The sequence below is a fragment of the Lissotriton helveticus genome, chromosome 1_1 (genome assembly GCF_964261635.1).
Source record: "Lissotriton helveticus chromosome 1_1, aLisHel1.1, whole genome shotgun sequence".
NCBI lineage: Eukaryota > Metazoa > Chordata > Amphibia > Caudata > Salamandridae > Lissotriton > Lissotriton helveticus.
The window spans coordinates 105485216-105507932 of NC_136057.1; the positions used below are offsets into that span (position 1 = coordinate 105485216).

The 22717-nt window shown below is 49.3% G+C and overlaps 1 protein-coding gene across 1 annotated transcript in view; it reads right to left on the minus strand.

Annotated features, from left to right (window-relative positions):
* The window catches only part of LOC144759165 (uncharacterized), a 113685-nt gene extending 98071 nt beyond the window's left edge, over positions 1-15614 (minus strand). The window contains 1 exon segment of the mRNA XM_078646471.1: positions 14967-15614. Within this exon segment, the coding sequence (XP_078502597.1) occupies positions 14967-15614 (648 nt within the window).
* Between the last annotated feature and the right edge of the window lie 7103 nt (positions 15615-22717).

Genomic DNA, 22717 nt, shown 5'->3' on the forward strand with positions numbered 1-22717 from the left:
AGGACTGGCGGCGCTCTGTGGCGGCTCTCCTCACTCGGGGCTCTCCCTCCATTCGGGGAGCCTCGCGCCGGACTTCTCTCTCCGGGGCTCCCTCCTCTGCACGGGAGCCCCACAAACACTGGTGCGGCGTTGCTGGCGGCCCCGGGGCTCTCCCTCACTCCTGGAAGCCCCGGGCCGCGGGAGGCCACGACTTGGCCGGCTTCTCACTGCGGGCAGCATCTCCGGTCTGCCTCACGGCACGGGAGACCGGCAAGGCGGCAATGGCTTCCCCCCGGCAGGGGGAAGCGGAAAACACGTCCTTCCGGCCCCGCCCCAAACCAGGCGGCGGGCCGGACATCTTCTTCCGTTGTTTTCCCCCGGGCTGCGGCGGTGATTCAACGAGGCCATAACGAGGGGTGGGCACCCTCGAAATCAAAAATAAACATAGAAGCGAGGTGGGCACTCGCTAAATAATTAAATAAACGGGGTGGCACCCGTAAAATAAAGCATAGCGATATCGGGCATGAAGCAGGGTGGCACCTGCAAAACCTCACGCAAAATGCGTGATAGCAACATGCTCGCTACAAGTCCAAAATAAAGCGCTCTCAAGCACTAGGAAACAGGCAGAGCGCTCCCAGGCGCTCAGGGGGAAGCACAGCGCTTCCTGCAGGAAGATGCAGCTTCTCCATGCTGCAAAAAGGTCCCAGGGATTCCCAGGGTAAAAGCCAAGTCCCCCCATCAGCCCAAGCAAGGCAGAGGGGTCCCCCAAGAGTCCTCCAGGCATCCAGGAAAGTCCATCAGGAGTCCAGGGGCTGGGCAGGGCTCAGGGATTCCCCTGAGCCCAAGCAGCAGCACACCCCTGGCAGATTCAAGTCCAAAAACAAGAACATTTTGGAAGGGGACACAGACCCTTCTTATACAGAGAAAAGTCTTTGAATTCTTTGTGCAGGCAGTGTGAGAACCAGCTAGAACTGGTTATAGGGAAGTCCTTTCAGTATAAGGGACAGAGGTGACAGTCGCCCAGCGGGGAGGTGGAGCCAGCATTGTGGCAGGCAGGCACAGCCTCATTCACTCTCAGGTGCTATCTCCACCCACTTCCTTGGCAGCAGATGCTGCCCTTCATCCACGGGCTGACTCAGACAACCTCCTGGGGCTCTGCAGCCCCTGTCACCCTCAAACCAGACAGTCAATCCACAAGCAGGCCCAGGCACTCTGGGCCAGGCTCACCAGCCAATCACACGCCAAGCACAAATTACACAAATATGCCAACTTCTCAAAGTGGCACTTCTAGACTAGACACAACCATGCCGCATACACCATTATGCAGCATTCAATCTCACGAGTTCGCACATATCAAACTCGACCCTGCACTCCCCACACATCAGGAACTACCATGGGCATACATATTCCCCATTCATTCCTATGGGAGGGCAGGTCACTCACCATACATACACAGAGAGCACACGCACTTTACACTGTACCACAGTGAAAAAGTGCGCAGAGGCCTAAAATCACCAACCCAGGTTCCAGAAACAGGCTAGGAAAAAAGCTAAAAGTTTTGGGGTGAACCTGCCAAAAGGGCCAGGTCCAACAATGCAGTAAACAATCTGTGTCGCTGTGAATTACTTGTAGTCTATGAATGGTGATACTGGGCATTCTTACAAATACTCGGTTGGCATAATGCGATCTAGATAGGACTGCGGCCACCGGTATTGATTTTCTCGTCTAAAGTGGGAGGAGGGGGGTTAGTTTCTAAAGTAGTTTCAGCATAAATCTGCATTTAGATCCTACTGCTCCAGCAGCTGGGTCATGCTAAGATTGCTATCGATTATCACTCAGAGGCTTTTGGCTGTGGATTTAGGCTCCGGTAACAATCTCTTTTTTGTTGGAGAGTAAAGTTGGTTCCAAAGATTGGTCTTATTCTTTAGAATTACAATCTCAGTTTTGTCAGTATTCAGTTTTAGTTGATTCAACCTCATCAAGTAATCATTAAATTGTATCATATTTTGAAACTGGAGTGGTAAGGCGGACATTCTGCCCACACAAATCAACAACTGAGAATTATCTAAGAGCTGGTGTAGTTATAAAGCCTTGAGGACAGTTCTTTGGCCAATAGTTTTTGCAGGTTAAGGGAGCAGAGGTATTGCCCTATAATTCTTGGTTATATCCGGGACTTCTCCCTGGTTTTTCAGTAACATGAGCTCCACAGCATTTTGAAACGCGCTTGGAACGATCGGTTGAGCTGCTGAATTGATGAAAACGCTCTGCAGGGGATTACTCAAGAACTCGCTTTTCGACGGAGATGCAGCACCCTCAGCGCCCAGATACCCTTGGGGTGCACTTTATAAATGCTGATTGATTGATTGATGAGGTCAAAGATTCCATGGCTGCTAGAGGGCAAGGGTCAGTTGGTGACCCGGATTTGACCTTGATCAAAAATTCATGAAGCCTGTTTAAACAAGGATAAGGAGACTCCACTTCAGAACTACTGCTGCTGTATTTGTTTATACTATCTTTAAAGAATGTTTTTGTTAAGTATTTAGATTGTCACAGAATGCCTCGATAGGAGTCAGGGAAGTTTTCATTTATTCTGGGGGCGACTAATCATTCAGGATATCAAAAAACTATTTTTCTTATTTGTCTATTAAAAGGGGTTTGCATGTGCGGTTTTGCCTTCACATTCTGCAAGTTCACTTTTAAATGTGATGTTGCTCTCTTCATCATCCCTTTCCCGCCAGTGTCGACGCAAAGCAGGTTTCGCCTCCTTTAACTCTGGCTTGTACCAGGGCACTGGTCTGGTGCGGTTTATAACACGCTGTTGGATTTGAGGGGTGTGGGTCACTAGCACGTCTGAGCCACAGAGTGGAATATTGACTTTGGAGAGAATGTCTTCAATTGATGGGAAGAGGGGGGGTTGAAAGTGTTGATAACACTGGCTCTGTATTAATGTGTCGCTATGTGCATATTGTTTTAATTTCCTGCTTGTGGATCAAGTTAGAAAATCTACCGGAAAACAAACGCTGATCAAATAATGATTGGACCATATGCAAGGATGGATCATTATATTAGGTCAATTCGAATTATACGCCAAGACCAGATCTAAAGGATTTTGTTTTATGTGAGCTGAGCATGTAATGCGTTGGTGTAAACTCAACACCATTAACTCAGCAAATTCATTATCTTTAGGGTATGAGTTAAAGTCATCAATTCGACAATTGAGAAAGAGAAGTCGATCTACCCCTTCAGTTTGAGTAATTTGTTTCAGAGATGTGTGAATCCAATGGTGAATAATTGCTGCTATCTCACTCCTTTCTCTGAGCTTGTTTTCTTTTGGTTTTCTTCGGGTATGGCTTCTGGAGATCTGGAGTAGATTCCTCAGACAACCAGGATTCAGTTAAGAACAGGATATCCAGCTTAGAAGATTCTAATAATTTGAGTATTTCCACCTTATCTTTGCCTAGGGTGGGTGGGTTTAGTAAAGCCGCTTTTAACGACTGCTCAATCTAAGGATGTAGAAGAGTCTTATTGTTTGTTGGTCCAAACTGAGGGCTGTTGAGTACTCTATATGTGTGGCTGGCATACACGCCATTTGCTTCTAAAGTCGAGACAAGCATGGGGGAGATACTGAAATCTGTGTACCTGAAAGACAATAGATCTTATGCTGAATATGAGAAATATTGTATTTGGCAAAATGCTTGCAACACACACGCAAAATGTTTGCAGCACATACGCGCAAAAACACATTGCTCTTTAAAAACTCAATTTACTTATAGACTTACAGACGTGACACAAACTCCAACTCTCACTTGTACAGCCTCACACCTCATTTATAAATGGATTAATGTAACAAGTATCTCTTAACCACAAATTCAATGCTGCACATGTACACAGGCATTGTACTCTGCCGTACACACACGCAAGTGAAACACAATTCATCTTCAGGCACAAAGACCTACACACTGGAAATAAGTAATCAGACGGATCAGTCGCTTACACACTCATATAGATGTAATCCCCCCGACAGGCCCAATCACAAAACAACACATACACACTGTCTCGCACACACAAATCACTTCCATACATTTTGTATTGAAAGGTTAGGCTTAGCCATTCACAGCCATCCCCTACACCCAGAGACCAACACACAGGGTGGGCACAGATCTGCACAATCACATGTAACACCCCAAATAATCACGGCTCACTCTTCACACAAAGTTCCTGCCGTCTCTTCAACAGGGCTGTGAAATCCCAGAGTCTCTGAGGCAATGTGGAATGCTGTTGAGGGAGTTGGAAGGTGTCAGTATCTGAGGAGGAAGCAGATCTGTGGATGGAGCATTCTGTAAGAAATAAACTCCTCCTTTCTATCACCATCACGGACACGCGATACTTCATATATTAGCGACAGGCGGAAATATGGGAAAATGTGCAAGGCTTCAATATCGCATTGTGAGAGTACTGAGGGTATGTTAATTTTATGTCAAAAAAGCCATTGAAGTAGTTGATAACACGGAGAAACAGTGTAACTTCTTCAAACTCCACACATTGCATGTGCGCTGCACTTCACAGCACTAACACAACCTGTGGAGTATTTAAGTGTTTACCGGTCCACCTCGGTAAGTGCCGGTTGAGCGGAGGGACTTAAGGCCATCTGCCAGCAGCATCTGACTGGAATTTTCACTCGGTCTGGGCGGAGAGTATCACTACATTGGCCCCGCCCCCTCCTGTCATTTAAACCTGAGCCGGGCACGGACGCGCGCAGCGAAACGCTTCACACTTATGGTAGTGACTGCCTGCAGCTCGCGCAAGCACCCTTGCGTGTTGTATTTTGAATGTGTGATTCTGTCTTTTTTTTCTTTTAAACCAAGTGTTTTTTCTGAATTCTAGGCATTATTTGTCAACTTTCGTATTTTGCTCCACGTACCTGCACTTCCTTGATCAGCTGGTCCCCGGTCCGCCACGGCAAGTGCCGGTTGAGCGGAGGGACTTAAGGCGATCTGCCAGCATCTGACCGGAATTTTCACTCGGTCTGGGCAGAGAGTATCACTACATTGGCCCCTCCCCCTCCTGCCATTTAAACCCGAGCAGGCATAGGGAAGGCATGGCTTGGCAGTTCGGGCTGGACTGTTCCCATGAGGCACAGGGTCAGACTGATTTGCATATGGCCATGTCTGAACTGGGGTGGCAGAGTGGGCTAAAGAACGGTGATGGATTAAACCCAGATCTGTGGACTGGGTGTGAGTGTTTGATTGGTTCAGATGCTCCGTCCATCACCACCCCCTTTTGTACCACTTTGTTTGCCATAAGTTGGCAGGGTATGCTCAGAAGTGAGTCCCTTGCTCACTTTGCCACTGGATTCAAGCAAGCATGGCTGAAGACGGCTGTAATGCCAGAAACCGGTCCTAGGAAGCTTGAATCCGGTCCAGGGAAAGCATGGCTTGGCAGTTCGGGCTGGACTGTTCCCATGAGGCACAGGGTCAGACTGATTTGCATATGGCCATGTCTGAACTGGGGTGGCAGAGTGGGCTAAAGAACGGTGATGGATTAAACCCAGATCTGTTGACTGGGTGTGAGTGTTTGATTGGTTCAGATGCTCCGTCCATCACCACCCCCTTTTGGAAACAGCCATTGTGGCTGCTTTGAATAAAGCTGTCCCACTGTCTAAAGTAAGAGTCAAAAGTAAAGCCTCTCCCTGGTTCACGGCTGCACTGAAAATTGACAAGCAATTAAGTAGAGCAGCTGAACGCCAGTGGAGAACAACTAAAACTGAGGAAAATCGGAAGACCTACAGGCATTTTCACTGTAACTACATAAAAAATATTAAATTAGCAAAGAAGTCCTACCTAACCCAAAGAATAAATAATGCTGCTCACTCAAGCAAGGAACTTTATAAAATACTACAAGAATTCACCTCTCCTTCTGTGGAACAGTCCTCCTTCTCTCCCTCCCAAGAGTGGGTAGACTCCATTTCATTTTTCTTCAATAATAAAATTAAAACTATCTATTCTTCTTTCCGCCTTCACGATACAGATTTTCATTATTCAGTCAACGACTTGTCCATGTTGGCCATACCTTCGGAAACAATACATGTCCCTGTGCTTAAGGAATTTGAATCCATAACCACTTCCGAAGTATCAGAAGGCCTGACAAAAATCCCCTGGAGACCCTTTCCCCCCTCGACCCTGTACAAAGCTCATGCCTCTAATTGCCAATGATCTATCCCAAATCTTTAACATGTCGCTACAGCAAGCTAAGGTTCCTCTGATACAGAAACAAGCTCATATCAAACCCATTCTTAAGAAACCTTCAGCAGACCCCAACCTTCCGGCCAACTATCGCCCAATCTCCCTCTTGCCTTACTTTGGGAAGGTGCTAGACCACCTTATTAATAAACGGCTAACTGTCCATCTGGAGAAACACGGTCTACTTGCCCCCTCACAATGTGGCTTTCGGGCCTCCCATAGTACGGAGACTACTGTTGTCGAGATTGTTGACAATATAAAGGCTTACCCTGGAGAAAAAGGAATCGTCTGTCCTGGTTCTCTTAGAACTGTCTGCCGCCTTTGATACCATCTCCCACAGCATTCTGAAACATCGGCAGTGAGAGGTGGGTATCAGAGGAAAGCCTATGCCTGGTTTGAGAGCTATTTGGCTGACAGGTCTACCATCGTGGTTGTCGATTCAATGACCTCCTGTAGTTACCCGGTAACTGTCGGGGTTCCACAGGGTTCAATACTCAGTCCTATGTTGTTTAACCTTTACCTTACTCCTTTAGCTGGAATCATCAGAGCACACAGCTTTCAGACCGTGTCCTATGCTGACAATACCCAATTGTTGGTCACCTGTGACTCTGACCACATCGGCACCCAAGCTCGCTTTAAGAGCTGTATGGTCCAAATCAACAAATGGATGAGTACAAACAAGTTACAATTAAATAGTAGCAAATCTGAAATTATCTTGTTTGGAAGGGCTGTGGAATTTTGGTCGCCGGATTGGTGGCCCTCGGAACTAGTCATGTGCCCCCTTTCCAAGCCACCTGTACGTAATCTGGGGATTTCATAAATCTGGCTCAGCGCTTCTTTCTCCTCCTCGCACATCAACGCGCTCCAACTAATTGGTGCACTGAGTTGCACTAAAAAATAATAAATCTGCTCCGTAGTGTGCATGCGTGGTCTGCCCAGACTTAACCCTCACATTCTCTTGTGCATGCTTGGTGTGCCCAGAATTAACCCTCACATTCTCTTGTACATGCTTGGTCTGCCCAGTTTTAAACCTCACATTCTCTTGTGCACGCTTGGTCTGCCCAGCCTTAACCCTCACATTCTCCGTCAGCTGATGGCAATTACAGTGAAATTAGTGTGTTTCATCACTCTCTCAGTACTTCACCTCACAGCTCGCTTAACCTATCTCTACTTCTATATGTACCTCCACCCCCCTTTTATCTCTGATCTCTTTACCTCAACTTTGTCTACCTCACCTCTCATCCAATATACCTCACTCTGCTCCACCTTTCTATACCTCTCTCTCATGCCCTTGCCTCTCTTACAGTGTCTGTACCTACACCTTTATCTATCACTCTTAATCCCCGCTCTCTTACTCAACTCTCTCTACCGTATCCCTATCTCTGTACCACACTTATTTTGTTTCTCTATTACATCCCTGTATCTCTCCTTCTTCCATTTCACTTCTCACACAAACTCATCTCTAGCTATACCTCACCTCCATCCTCTCTTCACGTGCTTCTACCTAACCTCTCTCACCATCTCTCTCCTCCCTTTCTGTGCCTCACCATTCTCCTCTCCTTTCTAGCTAATTTCTCTCTGCCTCACCTCTCTCTGCCCCACCAACCCCTCACTCACTACATACATTTTAGATTTAACTCATTATTAGTTTACTGCCTAATCTCTCCACCTCTCTTTCTCACCCTCTACCTCTGTTCTCTTTCCTTCACCTCTCTAAATATATTACTACTTTCTGGCTACCTCTATTGCTCTACCTCAACCATTAACTGTTCTCTCTTTCTTTCTGTCTCACTCGCTCTTTCACTCAAACACACATCATTCTCTGGAACTCCTTCTCCACTTCACCTCACCCCCTCCATCTCAACTATCTCTCTCAAACTTTATCTGTACGGATCGCTCTACCTAACTGTCTCTTCCTCTTTAATTTTCCCACAACTCGATATCTCCATATTAACATCACCTCTCTTTCTCTAGTTCATATAGGTTTTCAAATACCTTGTTTCGCTCTTCATCGGATTCCTCTTTCTACACTTCACCTCTCTGTACTCTCGTTACCTGAAATGTTGTGCTCTACCTCTTCCCATTTTGCACTCTCTATCGAGCATCGTCCACTTCTTGCTGCTTTTACCTCCCTCTAATTCACCTTTTAGCTACATTGCCTCTCTCTCTTCACCTCCCCCCTTGGAAAACTGTCCTCTTCTGCCTCTCTACATTACCTTCTCCATAAACTCTACCTATTTCTCTACCTCTCTTTCACATCTTCCTCTATCTACGACTCTTCATCTTTCCATCTGGCTACCTCACATTTTTCTATTTGCTTTTCCTCTCTCCGCCTCTCATATCTTTCTACATTATTTCGGTCTCTCCCTTCCACCTGTACTTAATGTCTCTCGCTCTACTGTTCTCTTTAAGTCTCAGTGCATTTCCTGTATCCTGGCCGGTACCATTATCTTACTCAGTAGGGTCACAGGTAACTGCCGAGCTGGAGAGGTTTACACATATATAGAAGTGAAGATGACAATGCATGGGAAGAGAAATAAAGGGGAGTTATTAGATGGGACTGTGAAAATCTTCAGAGCAGTGCTGTGATTTTTCGTTGCTATAGCAGGAACACCAATGGTGAAAGGGGCTATATTGACGGTAACAAATTTTCAGCAACTAAAGCTACAATTTCCTGTGCTATATGCATAGGTCTTTTTCTTGTAATATTATGCACTAGTCCACTAAACGTAGCAGGTTTCTAGGAAATAGGTATAACAAGCTGGCTGGATATCCACATAAAATGTTTTTGCAAGTAAAAGATCTAGACCCAAACTCTAAAATAAATATCTTTATCAATGTTTTTGCAATTTTCTTTTGATAGTACTTGGCTGGTGGACTATAACCAGCTTGGACCTTTAGATGCTTTTGCCGGCCCGGATTCTGAAGGTTTAACATGATTCAGTCTTTTTTTGGCATCACAGGAACTTCAATTGAGCCTAAAAGTGGTAATACATTCAAATGTATTCCAAATAGGGAGCTCCAAATATGTGTTGCTCGGGGTTCTACGAACCCTTAATATCTCAATGAACTGTAAGTTATAGTTTTATAAGCTAGTTTGAACAAGCGTCACCAACTGAATGCAAAACGACTGCCTCAAACTCAACACAGAAAAAACAGAAGAACTGATCTTCGGGAACACCGACTCTTGGTGGTTTGCTGAACTAGGACCCTCACCCACTCCTACAGACCATGCCCGGAACCTCTACATCCTCCTGGACAAACTCACTGAAAAAAACCCCCATCAACGCAGTCTCCTACGCCTGCTACTTCACTCTTTGCACGCTCCGAGAGATCTTCAAATGTCTCACAATCAGCACCAGAAGCACCATCACTCAAGCCCTCGTTACTAGCCGCCTGGACTACAGCAACACCCTATGCAGGAATTACCACACACACCCTGAAGAGACTCCAGACCATACAGAACTCAGCAGCCAAGCTCAGAGTCGACCTCCCCAGACATACCCACATTATCCCACACCTCAAGAAACTCCACTGGCTCCTCGTACACAAAAGGTGTCAATTCAGGTCGCTGACCCACAACTACAAAGCCTTGCAAAACCAAGGACCAGCTTATATAAACCACCACCTAAGGTTCCAGCAACCCTTCAGACATCTGCGCTTCACCTCCCTGTCTCACCCCGCACTGCATCCGCCGAAGCAACAATAGAGGACAATCCTTCTCCTACCTCGCAGCGAAGTCCTGGAACAGCCTCCCCCTCCCCCTCCAGCCTGACCCTCCAGGGACTCAAGACCTGGTTGTTGAACTGATTCACTGAAGCAGCATGGCTACCAGGGCCTGGATACCCTAGTGGGTAATAGCTGGGCTTTATAAATCTGCTTTAACCGCTCCCACGCTCATGACGAGCTGAACTCGTCATGAGCCACAGTTCTCGTGTGCTCATGACTAGCTGAGCTCGTCATGACCGTTAGAACGCTCAGACGCGGGGCTAATTGCCCTGCTGGGCGTTCTAAGGAACGGGCGTGGTCACACACGAGAAACATGGCTCATGACGAGAGCTCGTCATGGGCACCGGGGCGATGTGCGCGCCCCCCTCCCCTGCCCCCAGCAGAGAGGGTGAATCGGCCCCGCAGCCAAGGGGTTAAATAAAAACCTCACAATACTTTAGGGAACAAAGTTAGGATTCAAAGAGTTCAATGTATAGAACTGTGAGCAAAAGCGCTTAAAATGTATTACAAAGATTAAACTAATATTTCTCTGTAAAAATACGCTTTTGTTTCCTTCTAGCACAACTGATAATCCATTATAATGATAATCTAACCAATTAAAAAAAACAAGGGTGTATTTGTGAAAAAGAGTAAGAACCCCAAATGGACCCATTCTGGACCATTTCCCAATATAAAGGAGTTTAAACCCACACACTGAGACCAGATTGAATCTTTGATGTACTATAACAAGGTCACACAGTGACCCCATTGCACAGTGCACCGTAAAGTCCTACGTTTCAACAAGGAAACATAGCATTCTGGGACATGTAGTTTAGGTTTAAGCACTGTTAGTATGGGTTCTAAAATATCATAATGCAATGTGCTGTTAATGACCCATGGCTAACTGAAGGGAGTCATATAAAACAGGGGCCATGTAGAACTGCCCCGGGCCCTCATTCCCCCTCTGCCCCCTCCTCCCTCCCTCCCACTGCCCCCCTCCTCCCTCCCTCCCACTGCCCCCCTCCCTTCCTCCTCTGCCCCCCTCACTCTGCCTCCTCACTTTGCCCCCCTCCCTCCGCACCCCTCCCTCCCTGCCTCTGCCCCTCCCTCCCTCCGCCCCCTCCCTCCCTCCCTCTGCACTTCCCTCCCTCTGCACCCCTCCCTCCCGCACTCTGCCCCCTTCCCTCCCTCTGCACCCCTCCCTCCCTCCCTCCCTCTGCCCCCCTCCCTCCCACTGCCCCCTTCCTCCCTCCTCTGCCCCTCCCTCCCTCTGCCCCCTCCCTCTGCCCCCCTCCTCCCTCCTCTGCCCCCCTCCTCCCTCCTCTGCCCCCCTCCTCCCTCCTCTGCCCCTCCCTCCCTCCTCTGTCTCCCCTCCCTCCCTCCCTCCTCTGCCACCCTCCCTCCCTCCACTGCCCCCTCCCTCCCTCCACTGCCCCCCTCCCTCCCTCCTCTGCCACCCTCCCTCCCTTGCCCCCTCCCTCCCTCCTCTGCCACCCTCTCTCCCTTGCCCCCTCCCTTCCTCCTTTGCCCCCCTCCCTCCCTCCCTTGCCCCCCTCCCTCCCTCCTTTGCCCCCTCCCTCCCTCCTCTGCCCCCTCCCTCCCTCCCTCCCTCCTTTGCCCCCTCCATCCCTGTTCTGCCCCCCTCCCTACCCACCTCCCTCCTCTGCCCCCCTCCCTCCCTCCTTTGCCCCCCTCCCTCCTTTGCCCCCTCCCTCCTTTGCCCCCTCCGTCCCTGTTCTGCCCCCCTACCCCTCCCTACCCCCCTCCCTCCTCTGCCCCCTTCCCTACCCCCCTCCCTCCTCTGCCCTCTTCCCTCCCTCCCTCCCTCCTCTGCCCCCTTCGATCCCAACCTCCCTCCCTCCTCTGCCACCCTCCCTCCCTCATCTGCCCCCCTCCCTCCCCTGACCCCCTCTCTCCCCTGACCCCCTCTCTCCCCCCCTCTGCCCCCTCCCTCCTTTCCTCCTCTGCCCTCCTCCCTCCCTTCCTCCTCTGCCCCCTCCCTCCTCTGCCCCCTCCCTCCTCTGCCCCCTCCCTTCTCTGCCCCCATCCCTCCCTCCCTTCTCTGCCCCCCTCCCTCCCTCCCTCCCCTCCCTCCCTCCCTCCCCTGCCCCCCTCCCTCCCTCCCTCCCTCCCCTGCCCCCCTCCCTCCCTCCCTCCCTCCCCTCCCTCCCTCCCTCCCCTGCCCCCCTCCCTCCCTCCCTCCCTCCCCTGCCCCCCTCCCTCCCTCCCTCCCTCCCCTGCCCCCCTCCCTCCCTCCCTCCCTTCTCTGCCCCCCTCCCTCCCTCCCCTGCCCCCCTCCCTCCCTCCCTTCTCTGCCCCCCTCCCTCCCTCCCTCCCTTCTCTGCCCCCCTCCCTCCCTTCTCTGCCCCCCTCCCTCCCTTCTCTGCCCCCCTCCCTCCCTTCTCTGCCCCTTCTCAGTCTTACCCTCTCTCCTCCTCTTCTTTCTCTTCTGTAATAAACTGAACTGTTTCACTTCCGGGTCAGCACGTGCTGCTTCTCCCTGGCCTGTGAGAGTAATAATGGAAGAGTCAGAGTCACTTCCGGGTCAGCGCCACCAGCAGCAGACTGTTTCTTGTCTTCTCCTGTCAGATACCTTCTGACAGTGGTGAGTTTTTGGATACCGAGGCAATAGCCTCATTACTCCATATTCGTTTGGAATTTTGTAGTCGCTGTTTAGGTTGTCTTATTGGTGTGTGACGCTTTGTCACAGTTGAGGTTGCATCACATGGTCAGCTCAGTGATGGGCCGCGGGTAGCGGTCAGTAGTGTTTGCAGAATTGTCAGCATGTTTCCTTCGAGAGTCTCGTCTTTGTCCGTGTAGATCCTTCTGTTAGTGTTGAGGTTTGGGTGCCTGCCGCGGCTAATGCCAGCCGGCAGTGAGCGGGTTTTAGGTGCTTGCCGAGGCTGTTATGCCATCAGGGCAGCGGTGAGTTTTGCGTATCTGCCGGCGTTTGCCTTCAGGCAGTAATGAGTTTTTGGATGCTGCGTTGCTGTTTCAGCTTCGCAAGGTTAGCGCTTCAATGGGACGCGGATAGCGGTCAAATGGGTTTGTAGCGATATCTGCAAGTTTCCGGATCAGTGGGTTTTCTTTTTGATCCAGTCCTTTGTAGAATGTCCTGTTGAGTTTGAGGAGATGGTCGTCCAGCATCTCGATGCCTAGGTCTCTGTGGAGGTCTGCTGTTCGTGTGAACATGGGAGCACCTGCTGCAATCCGTAAGGCCTTGCTCTGAAGTATTTGTAGGTCCTTCCGCAGCTGTGGGCGGCAGCCACTCCAAACTGGTGAAGCGTATGTCATAGTTGGTCGAATTATTGCGGTGATTACTCGCACCTTGCTCTGCATGGGCATCGACTTAGACTTCAGGAGTGGGTATAATGCAGCCAGTTTGGATGCTGCTTTCTGGCAGGTCTTCTCTATGTGGTTTCTCCAGCTGAGTTTAGAGTCCAGAGTCACCCCCAGGTAGGAGCTGCTGTTTTCCCATTTGACCTCATCCCCATTGAGGAGGATCTGTGGGTGTTTCCTGTTCAGCTTCCTGGTAAATAAGGTTGCTGTGGTTTTGCTTGTGTTCAGGGTGATCTGCCAGTCGCTGTACCATTCGGAGAGTCTGCAAAGCGATGCCTCCAGGTTCTTCGCCACTTCTTTGTCACTGAAGGATTGGGAGATGACTGCAACATCATCCGCGTAAAGGGCAAGATCAGTCTTCTTTAGGTCAGTGGGTATGTCGTTTGTGAATATGTTGAAGAGGAATGGTCCTAGGATTGACCCCTGAGGCACTCCAGCTAGAATTGGGCGCGGTGATGAACATTCTTCTCGCACCGCCACGTGAAAGGTCCGTTCTGTCAGGTAGCTGGTCAGCAACTTGACCAGGTAGCTGGGAAACTTGAGCTTGATAAGTTTGTAGAGCAGGCCCTCATGCCATACTCGGTCAAATGCTTTGGCTACATCCAGAAAGACTACTCCAGTAGACTTGTTGATGTTGAATCCGTGGCTGATGATGTCCACCACTCTGAGGAGTTGGTGATTTGTTGAGTGGTCTTTCCGGAACCCAAACTGTTCTTTGGCAAGTAGGTTGTTGCTTGTCGCGAAGTCAACGAGACGGGCAAGGATAACTTTTTCGAAGAGTTTTGATAGGCCAGATAGCAGACTTATGGGGCGGTAGTTTGCAGGGTCTCGCAGTGGTTTCCCAGCCTTGGGGAATACGACGACTCTTGCTTCTTTCCAGGCGTTTGGGAAATACTGGTGCTGCATGCACGCGTTAAATATCTCAGCAAGGTGATCCACTGCGTTATCTGGGAGCATCTTGATGGCTTGGTTGACTATTCCGTCCTTCCCTGGTGCCTTGCCGTTTTTCAGTGTTTTTGCCAGGGCCAGTAATTCGCCCATTGAGCATTCCTCAATGTGTGCAGTTTCTGTTTCCGGTGGGTGCTCCTGGTGATGCATGGCGACCTCTTGCTCAACTTCTGTTGCCAGTTTGCTTGCCTGGTTGGGCCTGAAGGATTCCTCCAGCGTGTCAGCGAAGACCTCAGCCTTATCCCTGTTGCTGCATGCCAGGTGAGTCTTCCCTTGGATCGGTGGGTTTGGTTCCTTCTTCCCAGTCAGGCGTCGGGTCATTCTCCAGAGAGAGTTGTCTGAGTCCTTTAGGTTAGCTGTAGCTGCTTCCCATTTTTCACCTCTGTGCTGGCTTATTTGTATCTTCAGCTGCCTTGTCAGCTCATTATACTTCTTCAGCAGGTCGGGGGTGCGGTTCCTCTGCCACTCTCTGCGGGCTCTGTTCTTTTCAGCTATTGACTGCTTGATGCCCTTTGGGAGATCGTAGATAGAGCATCGTTGGAGTTTCTGCTCTGGAGTGCTGCGCGCAATAGCTGTGTGGATTGAGGCTGTGAGGTGGTGGACTGCCTGGTCAATGTCTTCAATGCTGCGTAGGGGACCAGGGACCAGTGTCTCCTCCAGGCATCTCTTGTATAGGCACCAGTCCGCCTTCTTGAAGTTGTGCCTGGTGCCCTGTTGCTGGTCTTCAAGTACGTCTCCAACTGTGATCAACACTGGGTTGTGGTCGGATGTCAGCGCTGTTAGGGTTTCAAGCTCCATAGACTGGGAGAGATTCTTCATGACCACAATGTCCAGAACATCCGGTTTGTGCAGTGCAGATCCTGGATAGTGTGTTGGTTGAGTTGGGCCGGCCACTACGAAGTCCTCCTTCTTTGAGTGGGCAAGTAGGGCGTGTCCTTTGCTGTTTCCCGTCCGAGAGTTCCAGCATTTGTGCTTAGCATTGAGGTCACCTCCAATTAGTGTTGGGATGCTGGGGTCCAATAAAGCATCCAGGTCCTTTGGGGCTAGCTTGCCTGGGGGTGAGTAGGCAGCAATCAGCCGCAGCGGGCCTGCAGATGTCTGGATCTGTATGCCAGTTGCTTCAATGCTCCCGACTGGTGGTAGGGAGATCTCGTGGTGCTTCACTTTTGTGCTGACTATCACCGCTGTTCCTCCGCCCTTGGCTCCGGTGGTGCGATCTGTGCGGTATACCCTGTGGTTTGCTATGTTGAGCTTCTGGCTTCCTTGGAGGTGGGTCTCGGAAATAAGCGCTATATCCATGTCCATGGTTTCCATCAGGTGCAGGAGTTCTGCAGTTTTCTTCTGAATGCCATTAGCATTCCACATCACGAAGAGAGAGTTTCTTTTAGATTTTGCTGCCATTGCTGGTGTTTTCTTCGCCCTGGAAAAGTCCGGCGATAAGGTTCGCCACCATTGTCACCATTGGGTGGATGTTCAGGTCTGCGACTGTTTTTGCAATCTTCGCGATGAGTTCTTGCCAGTTGATGGCTGAGCCTAACTCACAGGATGGTGCTGGGGTGGTCGCTGATGCTGGGGCGGTAGGTGATGCTGGGGCGGTAGGTGGCGCTGGGCTGTCCTGCTTGGGTTTAGTTGTGTCTGCGTATGATCTTCCATCCACACGCGCGCTGCTATGGCTGTTGGTTGGATTTCCATTTGGGATCCTGTGTGCCATTGCGGGTCTGTGAGTATTCCTTGGCCCCTGACCCGTCGTTGTCGAGTGTGGGGAAGTCGTTTGTGGTTGTGGGGGTTGTAGATTCACTGGTGGCAGAGTCAGCACAAGCAGCGAAGGCTACTGGGCTCTTCTCTTCCTGTGAGTGTGAAGAGTCTCCGGGTCATTGGTGGCAGAGTCAGCAGCAGCAGTGAGTCCTGCCAGGCCCAGCCTCCACTGACTCCAAAGCAGAGGGTTTTAAAGGTATCATTGAATTAAATGTTTAAACATTTCACAACAGACAAGAAAAAGAGCAAAAGAAACCAAAGAGTGTCAGTTCATTTATAAATGTAAATATGAAAGAGAAACCAAAGAGCGTCAGTTCATTTATAAATGTAAATATGAAAGAGAAACCAAAGAGCGTCAGTTCATTTATAAATGTAAATATGAAAGAGAAACTAAAGAGCGTCAGTTCATTTAAAAATGTAAATATGAAAGAAAAACCAGAGTCAGTTCATTTATAAATGTAAATATGAAAGAGAAACTAAAGAGTCAGTTCATTTATAAATGTAAATATGAAAGAGAAACTAAAGAGCGTCAGTTCATTTATAAATGTAAATATGAAAGAGAAACCAAAGAGAGTCAGTTCATTTATAAATGTAAATATGAGGAGTGACAGCCACAGTTTTAAGAAAGGATCCAATTTTCCATCCACTTAATAAACCCGTCAGTGTCCCAAGTCAGCCTCAGTATTGAGGATCAGGTGTGGCGCAGCGGCCAGAGCAACTGACTCCAGAGTACAGGGCTCCGGTGATAGGTGTGGCGCAGCGGCCAGAGCAGCTGACTCCAGAGCACAGGGCTCCTGGGACAGGTGTGGCACAGCGGCCAGAGCAGCTGACTCCGGAGCACAAGGCTCCGGGGACAGGTGTGGCGCAGCGGCCAGAGCAGCTGACTCCGGGGCCCAGGGCTCTGGGGCAGGTGTGGCACAGCGGCCAGAGCAGCTGACCCCGGGGCAGAGGCTCTGGGGACAGGTGTGGTGCAGCCGCCAGAGCAGCTGACTCCGGAGCACAGGGCTCACTGCTCGAGCCCCAGCATTGGCCGCAGCTCAGCATCATGTGACTCTGGGCAACAGCTCACTTCATCTCCCCGACGGCCCCAGCGCCTGGATACCCTTAGGGGTGATGAGTCGTACTTTACAAATCTGCAATTTAGGGACACGCCGGAGTAAAGGAGGAGTTTGCTGAATTCAATCACTTTTAGGTGCTTTTATTTAATCTTGAGGGAAACAGCTTCTGTATTTAATGTTACTGGTGGTTCTTTTTCCTAGGCTGTTGTACGTTATAGGGAGTGGGTGCTGATGGCTTCTTCCACTTATCTTCTAGGGATCAGAGAGTCTGCCTTTCTGTATTTAGACTAGGTGAAAGCTGTTCTTTGTTGATTCTGAATTTAGGTGCAAGAGTTTTCATGATGCTCCGCCTGGACGGAGGCATTTTCAAGTATCAGCCGTGCCAAGTGCCACGCATCAGGGGTTAGTGTAACACATTGCAGTGCATCTCACCAAATTCCTGCACTAAAGTACGTTTGTCACACCTTTTTAGGTCTCATGCCTAGCGTTGCACTGCGCAGCTTTGCTCACGCAGCGCGAGACATTGTGGACATGAAAAACGGGGATTTAGCTCTGACCTAGGAATCGCACGCGCTCGTGCGTGTACGATTCCTTTTGTGCTACCCCATTGGCCTTTGCGTGCGTCTTTTTACCAATAGGCCATGTGGTTTCCATTATTATGAACCAGACATGGGCGCGATAATTAAAAGCACGTCTCGCAGTGGCGCGCGCACACACCACTGGCCGGCTTCTTTGTTTTCCAAGCTGAAGTGAAAGCAAACGCTTTCCCTGACGCTTGTTTCATGAGTCTCTGCTCTTTAATATGTACTTTAAACTAGGAGGCAGTGGGCTGACTGTGTGTAGGGAGGTATAGGTCCATTATTTAGAACGATAACATAATGTAGAAAATCTGGTATCTGACAAAGCCAGGGAAGTCGGTTCCCCAGAGGCTGTTGACTCGGTCTAGGACCGGTAGGAAAGTACAGCGCACGCTCCGTGAAACACACCTTCCCGATAGCGGCCATAAATCACTCACTCACTCAGTGCAGCGCCCCCTATGGAGCCCTCCGCGGTGCGCCTGCGGAGACAGGTCTGACGGATGTCAGAAGACAGCCGTGTACACGCCAACCTCTGACCAGCCTGTCAGCGGTATAAATGCGTGTAAAAAGACAGCTTTGTGGAGACCTCTGATATAGCTTGTGGGGGCCATCACCGGAGAATGTGTGCCCCTGAGCGGCAAGCACCTGTGGAGGGCTCTGAGCCCAGCACCCTCCCAAGCCCTGCGGTGATAGACAGCATGGTTTGTACAAATGGAGGCCCTGAACTCACAGGTTAAAGGTCACAAAGGTCAAAGCGAAAAGGAGCCGACCTAATAACAATAAACCCCCTTGTTTGTTCCAGAAAAGAATATTATATTTGTCCAGCAGTACCCAGGATACAGTACACATCTTCGCAATGCCTGGGGGGATGGTTGTCCTATACCGACCGGGCTCACAGTTCTGGCCTGGGAATGTCGTCTGATTGCATTTAAAGTACAGGACAGCGGATAAAGTTATGTAGAACTTCTTAAAGGTGTCAGTAATATATCAGGCTTCAGAGCCTGTACAAGGCGATTTACATAATTTAATTTCCTATTTATATGTTTTATTTGAATGTTAGTATTTTCTTTGTCAGAACCTGCCTGCCTTCTATGCTAACCCAGCAGTACAGGCGTTTAAGTGAGCCGGGTCTCAAGAAGTCTGAGCACCAACAGTTTCTTAAAAGGGGCTTTGAAATGGGTGTCTATCGGGCTCTGTTTTGAGCCGTGGCACAGGCGCCCTTTTTTTTCCGAAATGCAGTGACAGTAGTCTGCTGTCACTGGAGTTCGGAAACAAGCATTTTTTTAACAGGCATTTGTATATTGCTCAGTAATAACATCTGCAAACTCCATACATGGATACCAATTCACCAGCACACTCAATCTACCAGGTAATATTTTCTATAATGGTTTGTTTTCTGCAGTCACCAGCTTCAAAGCACAAACATCTCTTGCTCCTCCACCTTGTTCTTGAGGCATTTACGGTGGAAGGTGTCCTGTGTAGGCCCGTGACAGGAGGCTCGTAGCCCGCGCGCGTGCCCGTGCGCGTGACTGCGTGGGTGCTCCTCTGACCACTGCACCGTGTGATGCGAGGGGGAAGCTTCTCCACCAAAGGCGCAGCTACACTCCATGCGCCCCCGCACCCCTGCTTCAGCCCTGGCCCTGTGTTGTGTGGGGAAAAGGCTGCCTGTGGTGGGTCTAAAACTCTTACCAGTGACGCAGCGTCACTACTGCCCACGTTGCCGTGTGGGTAAGTTTTCCCACTGGCTAATGTTAAAAAAAAGTTTATCAAAAGATGTGTGTACCAGAACAGAGCATACATCATCACTCAGTGTTCATATGCTACTTTGAATATCAAAGTCAGAATCAATATTATCTCCTCAACAAATAATTTATGTTTTATTTATGTGTTATTGACGGGATGCATTGAGAAATGTGTGTAGGGCAGAAAACAAGACAGGAGGTGGGCAGAGTATGAAGTAGTATCTTTTTCTCAACTGTTGATTCCCATGGACCCCCCAGGACTTGTTTATATTTTCTTTCTGCTCAGGGACCTGTGTAAAAAAAAATCAGAACAATTCTTCAGAGCTCTTCACACACATTCATGCGTTTCCCTTCATCATCACGGCAACCGCTTCAGAGTCGCCCCTGTCATCTTTAACCATGGCAGGCCACGCGCCTCTCTCTCTTCTTCTGCAAGCGCCCACATAATACTGAAATGAGGGTAGCATTCAGACATGCTTGTCCGCAGAGTGGACGCTGTTCCTGACTGGTGAGCACTGGTGCACCCGGGGGCAGGCCGGGTGCTGGGGCAGGGGCAAGGGCTGCTCCTGTGTCAGGAGCCGTCACTGCTGTGCTGAGGCTGTGTAGCTGGTGCCATCTCTTGCTCCACTAAGCCTGGTTATACTCGGCTTCGGAAGGACGCACTATCTCTGCGGGCCACGCTGCCCAGAAGGTCACTGCTTATCATGGTTTGACCTGGGCTTAACTTGCTTGGCAGCTGGGAGGTTATCCGTTTACAACTCACTGGAGTAGAAAACGTGTTGGCCTATGTGTACTATTGGTGATTCTGCCGATTTGATTTTGAGAAAAGGAGTGTTGGCTTTTACCACGGTCCATCAGATTAAAACATATTTGTTCCATCACTCATCAATTAACAGTATTTTACTGGCAAGTGTTTCATTACCAGATTGTCACTCGACTTTTGGGGTACCACTATCAGGAACACATAATTTCATTGGGAGCTTGAGAGACCGCAGTTACATGGTGGCGATCTTTAAAATTTCATTGTAGGTGTGACCAGGCTTGGTCCCTACACAGTCCTGATCTCTGTGACACGCACCTTTCTTATGCCTTGAAAAAGTCTTTTTGATAAGACGAAACACGTGTCGGCAAAGTCGTGTACTGGGAGCTTTTTATGAAGAAATTGATTTTGGAATAAAGACTATCTAACAGCAAGATTACTACATGTGCTGGATTTTCTATTTTGGATTAATGTTGTTGAAAATGTCTTTATATTTGATTTAAATGGGGTTATTCATACCCATGGATGTGATATACATGTTTATGACTAGAAAGTAACAAGTGGTGTGCTGTCAAAACCCTATTTTCTTTTCTTGTATTGATGCACATTTTGTGTGCGGATAACACCGCTGGGTAGTAGGTGTTTTCAGGGCGAATCTAGCACCCATACCTAATCTTTTGTGTATGATACGAATACTTTTGTGTAGGATACTTATACTTCACGCCTATATTACATTATTACCACAGACTGTTCGGACGAATGTGCGGACATTTCCCTGTTAGGGAACACTACTACCTACCTATTGTTGTGAAATATTTTATTTATGTGTTATTGACGGAATGCATGGAGAGATGTGTGTAGGGCAGAAAACAAGACAGGAGGTGGGCAGAGTATGAAGTAGTATCTTTTTCCCAATTGTTGATTCCCAATGACCCCCCAGGACTTGTCCTCTTCCACTTGTTTATATTTTCTTTCTGCTCAGGGACCTGTGTAAAACAATTCTTCAGAGCTCTTCACACACATTCATGCGTTTCCCTTCCTCATCACGGCAACAGCTTCATAGTCGCCCCTTTCATCTTTAACCATGGTAGGTCACGTGCCTCTCTCTTTTTCTGCAAGCGCCCACATAATACTGAAATGAGGGTGGTATCCAGACATGTTTGTCCACAGAGTGGACGCTGTTCCTGACTGGTGAGCACTGGTGCACCGGGGGGCAGGCCGGGTGCTGGGGCAGGGGCAAGGGCTGCTCCTGTGCCATCTCTTTCTCCACTAAGCCAGGCATCGGCTGCCCTCCACGACCACTCAGAGGCCACTGCTGGTGAGCATACCTCAGGAGTGGCACCAGTCTCATCTGCCCAGGCCACATCTGGATTGTGAATGGGGTCTGGGCCTGCGCTGCTGTTGGGACTCTGTCGATAATCTGCTGGGGAACCTGTGGGGGAGGAGGAGGTGAAAAGCGTGTGGGTGGGGAGTGTTTCTTAGCTGTCTTCGTGGTTTTAAGCCAAGCTGTGTGTCATTTTAGACATATTTCAGTGTTGTTTTCTCGTACCTGGTCAGCATACACGCTCCTACCCTTGTGTCCATAATGTTACACCGCGCCTGTCTCTTCATAGCTACAGCTCCATCCTGTTTCTCTGCAGTGAACACTAATGCTTTGCCAGAGGGGGTCACTTTGCAGTTGGCCTGAGGCGCCCGGTGCTTACCCTCCTCATGTACACAGCTCCCCTCTGCACAACCCTGATCTACCCCAGCAGCTCTGGCCCCGTGTTCACCCTCTTCCTGCCACTCTGCCCACTCTTCTTGCTTCAGCTGCCTTTCCACTCTGCTTAGCTGACTGTTGTACCTTTCCGGCATCTTACTCCCAGACACATTCTGCCTAGCTGACTCTGGTGTCCCTACATCCAGTGTCCCCCGGACATAGTCTGCCCACCCTCCTTCTATCTATTACTACCTCTCCTGCAGGTACATTGTGCCACAACCTTGTGTCCCCCAGTGTCAAACTGGCACTTTAATATATCTACCTATATGACATCTGTCCATTCAAATCATATTCCGTTCTGCTCAGTCGATTCCTGTTCCTCTCTGATTACAAACTCCATGCTAAGACACTGCCCTTTCTGTCCCCGGTGCCCGTCCCTCTCTACCAGCCCAATCTTCCCACCCTTCTGCTAATCCCGGCTCAGCCATATATCACAGTCATGTCACATTTCTAAACTAAGCCAATTCACAGCTCTGTGCATTTGTCTCTTTCAACACGCATTTGGATCCGTCCTCAAAAATACTACAAAGATTTTCTGTAATTGTTTCTTTCCAATATTGTCTATTTTGTATGTGCTGGTCTATCCATTTTTGGATACACTACTACCAATTTCCTCATGCTACGCATTTGGATTTGTTCTACCACACTACCTCCACATGTCCTGCCCGTCCCTCATTGCTCAGCCTAGGTACTGCCCATCTGCCTCTGCTCACACAGTCTATCCTTCAAAAATAATCTGGTTGGCTCTAACTCCCAGGCCACGGATTCCCCCAAATCAGATGCCGCCTAGCTTTGTCAGGCCACCTCATGTCTGGCATGCCAACTCCTGTTCCTTTCTTCCCAGCCATCCTG